Raw genomic sequence first — 13245 nt, 5'->3', positions numbered from 1 at the left:
AAATATAATTAACCACAATAAGATCATCCAAGGGTAAGACAGGCTTTTAATTCACTATGGCTGCTTGTTTTTGAGAAAAGAAGATACAGAGACACAACAAAGCAGATGATGCCTCTGTGATTAAAGAGGCAGAGATCGAAGTGATGTGTCTACAAGTTAAAGAAGACTAGGGAGTGCTGGCAAAGCCCAGAAGCTCCAAGGGAAAGAAGATCCTCCCCCAAGGTCTTAGAAGAGGCATAGCCATGAAGATGGCTTGGTTTCAGCTTTCTAGTCATCAGAGATGAGAGAGAACAAGTACTATTTTAATTCATCCAGAATGTGATTCTTTGTTATGACTGCTCAAAGAACTAAACACCCTTGTCAATCACATAGCATGATTCTCTGTAACAACTCAATACACTCAATTTTGCCCACTGGGAAAAGTTGCTGTTTTGTTATGAAAAACTATTCAAGATCCTTAGATATTCAATACTCAATTTTGCCCACTGGGAAAAGTTGCTGTTTTGTTATGAAAAACTATTCAAGATCCTTAGATATTTTTTTCCTACACACACACACACACACACACACACACACACACACACACACACACACACCACACACACACCACACCACTACCACCACCACCACCACTACCACCACCCCCACCACCATCACCTCCTCTACCACCTCCATAATAAAAACATTGAGAAGTGACCAAGAGCCCTCCACCAAGAAGAAAGATCACTACCCTAGGCTTTCTTTCCCACTACCATATAGAGGCCATTATTCTCGTGAAAGTCATCCCCAGAAGTCTCTCCTCAGCCTCCTTTGTGTCTCATTCTGTACGTTCTACCTCAACATCCACCATTCCTTTCTTAACTATGATTTTGTGAGAATGATCTTCAGGTCTGTGTCTTGGTTCCTGCTTAGCTAGAGCAATGTTCGCTCCTTGCTGCTCTTTTCCACAGAGATCTGTATTGTTACCTGAAGCCCAGTGTGTTCCTGATGAAACTCAGTGCTCTCCACCCCAAACCAGCTCTTTCCACTATTATTCTGGGCACATTACTTGCCTTCTCTGAGCTGCAGGTATAGAATTTTATGCTCAATTTTAACTTCTTTTCTACCTTCAAGATCTACATTTAATCAGTTATGGAGTTCCATGGACTCAACCTCAGAAATATCTCTCATATCTGTCTACTTTTCTATTTCTATTATCACCTAACTGGTCTCTCCATCTTCCACTTAAGCACTTATCCTGGTGGATTTCCTCAGCCCTTAAAAGTTTCCTCCAGCATTCAGGAAATCAAGGCTAAAATAAATGCCCCATGATGTACAATACTCAAACGCATGTCAATGTCTACCCTTTCAGTTTTGTTTCCTCTACCTTATTTTATACTACCCTCTAGTCAAATTGTGCTATTTATGAAATTCCAAATGTGCTTGGGGGGTTTGTTTGTTAAAGAGATAGCCAAAATATGGCAACTGTGACAACTGGGAAATCAAGAGCCTCCGGTATCTCCTTCACAAGGATACTGCCTAGAGAACAGCCACCACCAACTGCTGCATCCATCAATGGCTGCATGTTCACAACTACCATTCATTCATAACCTTCATTCTCCCAGATTCACAAAGAACACTTCCTCACGTCTCAAATTTTGTTAAAATGAAAAACACTCTAATGAAACAGAACAAGCAATTTATCTCTAAAAGGATTTTCATTCTGTTATCATTCCATTACGATTTGCCTGAATTAATCAGAGATAAAACATAGGATGCTTCAATTTACACTGAAATTTCTTAGCAATCAATGTTGCTAAAGAGAGAAACTCAGAACAGAGTACGGAAAGTTTTATTTATAGGAGTTGAGAAATACATCCTTTTATTAATGGGAGGATACACCAAAAAGGAGAATTTATACATCTCCCTTTCAGATAAGACACTAAGGTTTCTAAATAAACATTTCTAATGTGGTGGCAAAGATGCCATCAATGTTGCAGCAAGAGCAGCAAATGTTAAGGAAGGAGCTAATGAATTTTCATTAGCGTCATCAGATAACTCACAATGGGTTAAGTTGCTACCATTGGCCATTCCCATTAATATCGTTGTCATGTAAAAGGTTTAATTTTCAGCTATTTTTGTTCTAGATAAAAATCTTTGTCATTAAAATGAGGGATGATTTTGATATTTAATATATTCCATGGCATACTCTGTCGTGGTACTAATTTGGCCTTTTCAGTATTCTGCATATTAATTGACAATCCATCCCTGTTCCATTCCCCAGATAAGTGAGAACTGAAATAGAATGGACAGCCAATCAAGTCCCAGAATACTGAAAGGGCCAACATAGAAAAAAAACGTGTTGCTCTAATCAGGGGCATACACAAGGTGCTAAAATTATTTATCCCATACTAATGACTAAGACACGGGAACCATGAATGGCAGGATCTGACTCCTCTGTGACAGCACTACCAGAGCACAGCAACACTCCTAAGAAAGGGAAAGTAAGTATTCCTTATTTTAGTCAAACAATCAAATTGTACTCTCACTTAACTTTTAGAACAATATATTATATCAGATTCTACAATAGCCAAATTATGTCCTTCTTGAATTTTTCATAGTAACCTGCTTCACAGACACAAAATGTATCCTGGCATTGAAGAATGCTCAGAATCACTGCAGAAAACTTATTTCAATACATACTCTATTAGTTTCCTCCTCATGTTGAATTATCACTCTGGTGAGAACTGACATCAGTGGCTTGAATAATGGATTAGCCCTGCCTCCAGAAGCTATTGTTTTCATCTGAGTAGGCATTTCCTTTAAGGATAAACTTGGGACTTTTATCCAAGAAAATAATATAATGTAAAGTTGAGCAGGAGGTTTTAAATCATTTTTATAGTCACAGTGATATAGCTTAAAATTAAAAAAAAACAGCAATTATGAGATTGCAGACAGAATTGGTATGAACACTTGTCCACTTAAATCAACTCACCCAATTTAACCAACTAGACGAGGTTCTTTCTAGAGTTTCTGCAACAGCCCAGCCAATAGAACAAATGCCAAATACACAAGATACTGTACATAAGAAAGTTCCCTGTCCTATTATGCCCAAAAGAGAAGATCTAGGCATGTAAACTCTTTAAAGTGAAAATCTTATTTTAATAACTTTAGATTCTTTATCCCTAGTAATGATGGCTAAATTCAAATCAGCTCCTGAACTGAAACTTCCAACAGAGACAATTAACTGATCAACACAATTTCTTTCTTGAAGTTCAAAACTACTTAAAAATAGTCAATAGACATTTGAACCTTTTAGAAAACTATTGTTATTATCCATACAGAAAAATTCATTCATTTTAACAAAAATATTATTCAAGTGATAATATGTCCCCTTTCATCTACAGAGAAATATAATTGACTAATTGTCAATAGATTCATGCTATAAGTTATTTTCTGTTGTCATTCTGTTTTGTTTTGTTGTGTCCTAGGAGTAGAATGGATTTACAATCTCATGGGAAACCATACATGTTGGTTTGAAATTAAAATATTTACAGAGATTTTAAAAGCTCTTTGAAGACAGCCCAGGACAGAGCTTGTCAACACTTTTCCCTAACTAAGTTTTCATAATTTCCCCTTCATTCCTCTGTAATCTCTAGAGTTTATATATGAATGAAAAATGCAAAAAGTCAAATAAGACAGTGAGAATATTACTTAGGAACAGCCCAGGGCTGCTCTGACACTGCTGTAAGATGATTGCTAGTGTTAATCTCTCTAGTATTGAAAGTTAAATTCCACTGACTTTTTAAAAATTTGATGACTTGCTAATGTAAACTTCTATCTAGAATAATCAAATACTATGTCAATTATTCAAATTTACAGTGGCTATAAGGTGCCAACCAACTCCTCATCAAAACAAATAACTCCAAAAAGAAAAAAAATGCCTAAGTCAGGACCTCTATTTCTCAAATTAGCACCAAAGTATCACCTTAACAGACCTATGAACAATGAAATCATTTATAATGTACGCAGCTTCCCTGCACAGAGGACAGCCTGGGCCATGCATCTTTGGGAGTTCTAATTATCCCATGCATAGCAGAGAGCATTTGGAGGTGTCCAGATTTTAGCGCCCTATAACCTCTAAATGCAATCCTCTGGTAAATACATGCTCACCAATCTCCCTTGAGATCTGGGTGAAGGCCTCGACACCACTCTCTCCATAGTTTCCCTCGGAAGCCAATGTTGACACATAATTCCATCCCAGGGCTGTCACAATGTCCACCATGGCTTGAGCTTGGTAGGAGTCAGGAGGGACCACCCGAGAAAAGAAGTCATACCTGGTGTTATCACTCAGCTCTGGGGCTGTGGATGCATAGCTAATTTGAGGTATCTGCAAAACAAATGACAGGTCATTACAATCCATGAAGTATCTTATAGAGTGACAGACTATCACAAGGACACAAAAGACCACTCAGTCAAAGCTATAACACAATCCTAGATATGTTCACCTGAAGGCAAAATATGGTTTTAGGAACACCAAGTTAACTAAAAAGCACTTTTGTAGCAGTTCATGGGCTCACTTTCTTTTGAAGCACATATTTGTAAACACTGAGAACAATGTCCTTCTGCTTCAGGTTCCACTGGTCAGAAGCCAAAGGAAAACATTTACGCTGTTTGTTGCTGCTTTTTTTATCCTGTAAAAGATTGTTCTGGTGTGGGAATGAAAGAGAAATGAAGCCATAGTACAAACATACATCAGAAAAGATCATCTCTGGAAACGTCTTTGGCTTTAGGCTTTTGGGAATTTAACAGGGACTGTAATAGGAATTTCTTTTGACACTTGATATTTAAAATTTTAAATTATAATTTTGATAAATAATTATAAATGCATACTTTTCAAATTCTCTTCACTGATGACTGGTATTATCATTGACTAATGCAAAAATATTTGAAACTAGTCAATTGTGTACTGTCTAATAAAAACATTCTTCCAGCCTATAGAAAAAGCACCTAGATTACAAATTTCTTGGGAAAAGATACTATTTTCTGTCACAGACAGGATAAATTGCTAATAAATAATTATAAATGCATACTTTTCAAATTCTCTTCACTGATGACTGGTATTATCATTGACTAATGCAAAAATATTTGAAACTAGTCAATTGTGTACTGTCTAATAAAAACATTCTTCCAGCCTATAGAAAAAGCACCTAGATTACAAATTTCTTGGGAAAAGATACTATTTTCTGTCACAGACAGGATAAATTGCTACATAGTTTTTTTTTTTTAATTTGGTAATCCTGTCATTTCCTCAATAATCTGAGAGCATACACTATGTGCCTGGACATCTCATCACTCTGCAGCTGCTACCCTGAGGTGTGGGTGTAAGTTGAGAGGTAAAATTGACTCCCCGAGACCCTGACTCAGTGATTTTATTTAGAAAAAGAACCTCAGTTCATATGTAAAACAATTAACCTTATTCTCCATAAGATCCTGCAGCTAGCATAATTCCTATGCCAACATCCTCAATATTTATACAGTTCTCAAATTAAAGCCCTACTGGAAACTGAAGTGAGAACTTTTTAAAGACTCAGTATTCAAAGGGGATATCAACGGAATTGTAGCTCTGGCTTGCCACATCCCAGGTTGTACGTCCCAAGTTCCCACAGTCATACACCAATCTCTAGCCAGATGATTCCCAAACCACTACTGATGTCTTTGAAAAGCGCTCAGTATCTGAATACTCCTTAGTCTACAGAGTTCAACTCCATAATGGCAGTCAGTGAAATGACACTGAACTTCCCAGGATATAATTAAAAATATTAGTCACAGACTGAAAGGCAGAATAATGTCTCCAAGCACTACAAGTTTCATTCAGCTTCTGTGCAACCTGGCTCAATATTTCCACCAAGTTTGGCAGTGACAATGAGTGCTTGGATCAACCTACTTAACCATAAATTCTTCCCAGTTCTGTTCTCCTGATGAGGACCATGATAACTTGCTTAACATTGTGTGACCATGAAAACTGTCTTTCCTGCCTCCCCTAGCTTTCTAAACCTCCAGACACACTGGTCTTGTCTTGACAGATAGATGGCTTGATTAGGCTGTGTGCATTTGTACTACCTGACTATTCAACAAGATGCTCCTCCAAATCTTAAACCACAGACGTCTGGGTCTTCACCTTTTCTTGCGAATGCTAGAGGACCTGAGAAAAGAGACCACTGACCTCTCAGTGAGCTCTTCCACTGTCCTATACTAGATAAAAATTTCCCAGAGATCAAAACCATGTGTATCTGTGTTCTAATAAAAAGGTTTAGCAGTCTGACCCAGTGTGCATGATTTGTGTGTGTGTGTGTGCATGTGTGTGTGTGTGTGTGTGTGTGTGTGTGTGTGTGTGTGTGTGTGTTGGGGGAAGAGAAGAACATTCTAGAGGATCCTCCACACAATAGGATGGGACTCCTACATGGAACCTCACCCACCCACGGCTCAGGGACAATTGAAAAAGAGGAGGCAGAAAGACTGTAATAGCCAGGGCTGGTTCATGAACCCAGGGAGGCTTCCAGGCCACTGGAGGCTTGTGGCAGTGTGGCAGTGGTGGTATCGAGCGCAGGACCCATGTCAGCTCAATTAAACAAGGGCCCAAAGGGAGGTGAAAAATAGGTGGCAGGCCAGCACTAGACTGAGAACAGTTTGACAATGATTGCTGCTGGGTGAGGGAGAGTATGACTTACAACCATGAATGGGCTGACTAGACTCCAGTGGATGCATCACTGAAGGACATTTGAGTACAAACACATGAATGAATAGGACTCAGCATGTATGGCAGAGTGCATAGGGTTCAGTGGGGGACAGGCAGAGACATGGATAGAGCAGGGGATCTGGATTTGAGTGGGAAATATTGTAAGAAATTTTAAAAATCTCAATTAAAAAAAATCCCAGAGATCAAAAAACCATGTGTAGCTCTAGGTTCTAATAAAAGGTTTAACTGTCTGACACAGTGTGCATGATTGTGTGTGTGTGTGTGTGTGTGTGTGTGTGTGTGTGTGTTGGGGGAAGAGAAGAACATTCTAGAGGAACTTCCATAACACTATAGCATTTTCTTGTCCTATTTAAAAACATAATCCTCCCACTTCCTCAGCTACTCGGAGTCCAGCTGTAAAATGCTTACACAACCCCCACCCCGCCTGTAATAATGAGCCACCCCTTTCTAAAAATGAGCACAAAGTGTGAAAATTGAGTGTTTGAAACCAAAACTAATTATCTCAAATTACTACCTTCAGTCAGTCACTTCCAGGGCTGTTTAATTAGCAGTCAGCATCATGTTTAAGATTAATTAAACAGGTGTAAAGGGTATATAAAATAAAATTCCAAACAGAAGATGGTTGTTTGATTAATCCAGTAATGGACTTTATCCCCAGTCTTGAAGATTCTTCTCTTTGGAGATCAATGTGTGAAAAAGTAATGTAAGAGTACGTGTTTGCAATTTTATTTGTTCAATTCTTCCTATTTTGCAGTCTACAATAACGTCATGGTGCAGTGATAGTATTTCAAGACTTTTTAAGTTGTCCGAAACCACATCTCATTTTTACTTTATTGCCATAGAGCACTAAACATTGTCTCATTAAGCATTTTAATTCCTATGCCAGCATCCCCAATATTTCAACTACCCTCAAATTAAACCCCTACTGGCAACTGAAGTGAGAATGTATTAAACACCTGGATGTTTCTTTTTCTTTTCTCTACATCAAATCCATCCTAACTATGCCCTTAACCCTGGAGGTTTTATCTATCACAAACAACAACAATATAAAAGCACTGGTGTAAGAGAGAAGTGGAAAGGGAAATGATGAAAAACAGAGACAACATGCAAAGAAAAGGAGGCATTAAGGAAGGAAGAATTCATCACTCACCTATCCTTTTAAAGAAGTAATATCCTTTATAATGCTAAATCCTATTAGCTAATTTTAAGAATAAAGCCAAACTCTTGTCTGGCTCATGATGCTGATCAGGCTCTGTACCAGCCTCCCTCCTTCCTGATGAGTTCCATCCATAATGCTGCAGCACATGCACCCCTGTCCACATGTCCCACCATGCAAGAAGGCTGCTCTCCTCCACTTGTTGATATTATGTACACTTCCAATACCACCCCTTCCGTGAAAAGCCTTCCCAGGCTCTATCAAGCAGTTTTCCTCCCTCCCTTATCCCCTTTCATCTGAAATTAGAATCCCGACTATGGGCTGGCTCCAGATCCTCTTGGAACTGAAGTCTCTATTTGATATCTATAATACTTTACAAAGCAAGTGTGAGATGAATGATCAAAGGGAGTTCACGAATTAACCTGTGACAGGAAATTTGATACTGCCTCCTCTCCCTGTATTCCACTACAGTATGACACAGGCTTTTCCCCATTTGCCCCTCAACCCCTCTCCACCATGCTGAGTCTTAAAGCAACTGTTCCTTACTACTCAGCCTCCTGGGTTTTCTGGTTCTAGCTTCCAGTTGAGTTTGTTCAGAAGAAGACACAGCATGAGACAGAATCTGGATGAGACAGAAATCAGGATTTATTTCTCCAGCTTCTTCCCCCACTAACCAGGTAGTTGTCTACCTGACCCTTCAGCCATAGCTCCTACCAAGCTCTAGTAGGCATTCTCAACCGTGACCCCTGCAGTTCTCCCCACTGCTGATTCCTTAGTACTTCAGCAACCCATGACAGTTCCTGTCACTGTACCCACACCTTATAAATAGGCCTTCTGATGACCTCTCTTCTATTACCTCTCCAGCGTGCCAAAAGCCTGGCTACTACGACTAACACACAGCCTGTGACGTGACAGGTCTCTATGCTCTCTACCCTGAAGCCTACTCTAACCTCTTAGTCCTTTGTCCATATTCCCTTTTAACATTCTACCACTGTCCTCACATGGCTTTTCCCTTTTCTTTCTCTTTTAGCTCCTAAAGGCTTCAAACTGCATCTTTGAAAACACCTGTCATTTTGCTTTTCCTCATTTCTCACTTTCTTTGTGCTGAAGTTTCATAAGACTATAAAGCATGCTTAAAATAAAGGCATGGTTCCATTACCCAAATAAAGCATGTTGAAGCAATTAATTATCCAACTCCAAACTCTCGTTCACAGACCCCCCCTTTAAAAAATGTTTCAGCTTCCTCTCTTCAGTAACTGTGGTTTGAGGAGCTGTTACAGAACAAAGATTTCATATCTAGTCTGTTCCTTCTTTACTCTCCCCCAAAAGACAGGGGAAAAGGCAGAGGTGTCCATTTGCTGGGCAAGAGAGCATAGCAAGGTCTCTTAATTCTCAGACCCACTCACAAACCTCCCAGGCTTCTCTCTATGGGCAGGAGCTCCCTTCCTGGGGCAGAAGCCCGCCTTCCTTCTTACAACATTACTCTGACAACCATATGTGTGAAAGGGTCTAAACCCCATGCTGATGGTTGAATGCACAGGACTTCAAATCTGTTAGGAAGGCAAAAGTTTGTCCCAAGGTTGAGATGTTTTACAGGAGTAAGAGACACTATTTTGGCCTCAGGCCCAAGCTGACTTCCCTCCAGTCTAGTTCTTAACACACAGCCATGTGTCTAGGGGGTGATTTGGCGCTTGTCTAGCTGTTAATAAAGCTAATTACTTGATCTCCATTTAACTAGGTAGGGTGTGAATCTTGGACTTAAACACTCTAAAACTTGATTCCAAACATTTGACTTAGAACTCGGGGAGGCTAAAGTGCAATCTCAATATGTGCATCATACGTGTGTGTGTGTGTGTGTGTGTGTGTGCATGTGTGTGTGAAATAGAAGTTAACAAAGACTACTGCTTGTTCCCCTAGGCACTAGATCACTGTAAACTAGACCACATTTCACAGCTTTCTTTGCAGTGGTCAGCAGAACTTCTGAAAGTACCCTTAGAGTGACAGGGCATGCCTTCCCCATGTTTTCTGTCTAGAAGTTAAACATAAAGTCTATAACTCTATTGGTTATCCCAGACAGTACCCAAACAAATAAGAATCAAAAGATATTCTGTAGGCCAAACCACTGTGATACCTGGACTCCCATACCTCTCGGACTGTTCTCCCCACTTCCACTAATGCCCGTCTCAAATTCATGGTACACCAGTGTGGGAAGCGAGCACAGCCGAGCCAGCCAAAGATGGAGCCCTGGCTGGCTGCCAAACCTCGTGCTGTTTACTTCAACTCTCGGCTGATTGCCAAGGCTCGTGAATCCCGCTTGTTTACCCCAACTCTGAAGTATGGTGAGCCCCAAAACAGGTGCTGCCAGCCTGATGATCTTGCTACGTGCCTATGGGCTACACTCTGCCTGGCCGCTGCACGTGTGTGAGCCCTGATTGGTACCGGCTGGGGGGAGGGCTGTTGGAAATGCTATATAAAGAACTGAGGTGTGTAATAGAAAGACCTACGAACAGCATCATAGTGAGAGAGAATGAAGTGAGAGATATAATAGAATAGAACAGAACAGAAGCAGCATCATAGTGTATGAGATAATGAAAGAGAGAGAATAAAGGAAGAAAGAGAAACAGAAGCTTGAACCTCACCTTGGTGTCTGTGTCGTCTTTCTGGGACTCTGCTGGACAGAGTACCGGCTTACGACACACCAGCAACCAAACTGGCCTCTTAAAAACATTTTACTTATTTATTTATTCATTCATTCATTCATTCATTCATTTCTATTTTGTGTGAACTATCCCTGCATATGTGTAAGTTCACCCATGTTGTACAGTGCCCACAGAAGACAGAAGAGGGCATCAGGTCCCCTGGAACTGGAGTTACAGAAAATTGTTAGCCACCATGTGGGTGCTGGAATTGGAACCTAGATCTTCTATAAAAACAGCCAGTTCTCTTAACCACTGAACCATCTCTCTAGTCCCTAAACTGACCATTTTAAAAAGAAAAGTGACATGAAAATCTTTCTCAGAGCCCTTCAGTCATTTTCCATTTGCTCTTAAAATAAAGCCCAAACTTCTTGTCATAGGAACCTTTGACCTAATATCTGATCCTCTTCCTCTTATTCACCTGACCCAATTATGGAGCTTTTCCATTTGCTCCCAGACCAGGAACATTCACTTTTCCTCAAGCATAACATGTTTTTCCCTTTTCTTCCTGGATTTTCTCATTCTTCAGCCTTACATCAGTTGTCTCTTCCTCTTATAGAACCTCTCTGACCATCCCATATCCTGTGGCTTCCTATCTACAGTAACTCATTGCCCTGGGTATTCCCTTCCTTACTATTACCACAACTTCTGTGCACATATATTCTGCATCCCCTATTAACAAGTAGACTCTGATGATATCTTCAATGAGTTGTTTACAGATATTATATGAGCTTCTAACACATAGAGCTCAATAAATATTAACAGAAAGAAAATCAAGCTTCTTCATCAATCAAGGACAAACCACTTATCATATTCATCCATGTACACCAACTTTGAAAGATCTTTCTATAAAGCTATTTAAATAAAAAGTTACCCATTTTTCATATTTATTAATCAAAGGTCTATTCAGCTGCTAAAGCTTATGAGCAGCATGAGATATCTATTTTACCAACCAAAGGTGATAGAATTCTAATTCAAATCAACTAAGTGCCATTTCAGTTGTAGAATGAGCAGGCTCATAGCAGGGAAGCACCCAATTGTCTCTCCACTCTTTGGGATGCTAGAAACAGCCATCAAACTTCAGAAATATCTTGGGGAACACTTGGAAGCCCCTTGGCTTCAATCTGTCATTGAATAAAAATTGCATTTCTAATCAAAGACCCCCTTTAGCTTATCCTCATCTGTAGACTGATTATTTAAGGCAGTGTTAAAACTGCTTATACCTCCTTCAAACTAACTGTGTCTCCTCACATTCCCTTCACCGAGCCCACTTCTCCATGATCAAGAAGTGAGATAAGAAGAAACTGAAACTCAAAGGCGCTCTTTGGTGATCTAGAAGAGTTATAATTTCTTCTGCCTTTAAAGGTTTCTCACTATTTCTATATCAAAATATTGTGATCTTGAAATTTGCCTTATCTGTTCAGAATGGCATGAGTCTTGCCTGTTCTTCATACTTTTGTATTTGCCAAGACCCCTGACAAGCTATCAATAAGCCACTTAGAGCAGAGCTCAGAGAAAGCCCTCAGAATTGCAGTAGATTTATCTTCTTATGAGGAAACTCACACACATCAAATGCAGACGTGCAAACAGAAAACCTGAGTTACACACATCTTCACCATCAATTCTTGAAAAAGAATGTTTCTCGTTCTTTTTGTCCCTGCAAACAACTTTGTTCATTTATTGACTGTCTGACTTGGAGGAGCATGTTAGTGAGGTGGGCTCTTTGTGTTGTTCAATAACATCATTGGCTTTCTCCAGTGAAAGATCAGCTTGAAACTCTGCTCTTCCCTCAGGAGGTAGTGCTTGCCTGAGCACTTCTCCTGTGATGATGTCCTTAGCAACAGTGGCCATCACAACGATTGCTTCCTGCCACCAGCCTTTGGATGGATTTGTTGTTGCTGCACAATTCAGGACCAAAAGAAGCATAATGATTGAGGCCATTAACTTTGTCTGTTCAGACTTCATTGCTCTGTAGTATTAAATCTACTTGTGCTTGTGGCAAAACATGAGTATATAATCAGAAATTAGATAAGAATGAGGAGTCAGGGCTAGAAGTCAATGCCCATCACTGGTCCTCCTCTTACAACATTGCCTTGAGCTTTGATGCTCCTCCCAACATCCTGAAAATAGTGTAGGGAGAGGGGAGAAAAGAAAAAATGTAAAGCCAAAGGGTAACACAATAAAGAAGATGGATGAGTGTCCCAATTTTTCACCCAAAAGCACAATGTATGATTCCCCTCCCAAATCAAGGCTTTCTCAAGAACCTTGTGCATATCTGGGCAGTTCTTAAACTTCCTGATCCCACAGTTTAATTCCAAATGTGAAATATTTATCCCTTCCTTTCTGCTTGGTCCATTTCCCATACTTGACTCCTGAGAAGGACTTATCATTGGGTTTTGATGCATGATAGAGATTAGCAAAAGGGAGAGAGAAACCCTACTGAAATGGGAAGTTGTGGCAGTCAGGGACAGCAGGAGAGTTTATCATGCATTGTACTGCAGTTTTTTATTCTTCCCCTACATCAGTTCACTCAGACTAAGCAAAGCTTTACAGAGAGAGAGAGAGAGAGAAACCCTACTGAAATGGGAAGTTGTGGCAGTCAGGGACAGCAGGAGAGTTTATCATGCATTGTACTGCAGTTTTTTTCTTCCCCT

The 13245-nt window shown here is 39.9% G+C and overlaps 1 protein-coding gene across 1 annotated transcript in view; it reads right to left on the bottom strand.

Annotated features, from left to right (window-relative positions):
- Positions 1–13245, bottom strand: part of Grm8 (glutamate metabotropic receptor 8) — a 905007-nt gene that overhangs the window by 734535 nt on the left and 157227 nt on the right. Inside the window, exon 3 of the mRNA XM_029570028.1 lies at positions 4153–4369. Within this exon, the coding sequence (XP_029425888.1) occupies positions 4153–4369 (217 nt within the window). The remainder of the gene's footprint in view (positions 1–4152; positions 4370–13245) is intronic.

This window comes from Nannospalax galili, unplaced genomic scaffold (assembly GCF_000622305.1).
Source record: "Nannospalax galili isolate Female #2095 unplaced genomic scaffold, S.galili_v1.0 scaffold660, whole genome shotgun sequence".
Lineage (NCBI taxonomy): Eukaryota > Metazoa > Chordata > Mammalia > Rodentia > Spalacidae > Nannospalax > Nannospalax galili.
This window is presented reverse-complemented; position numbering and strand designations above follow the sequence as displayed.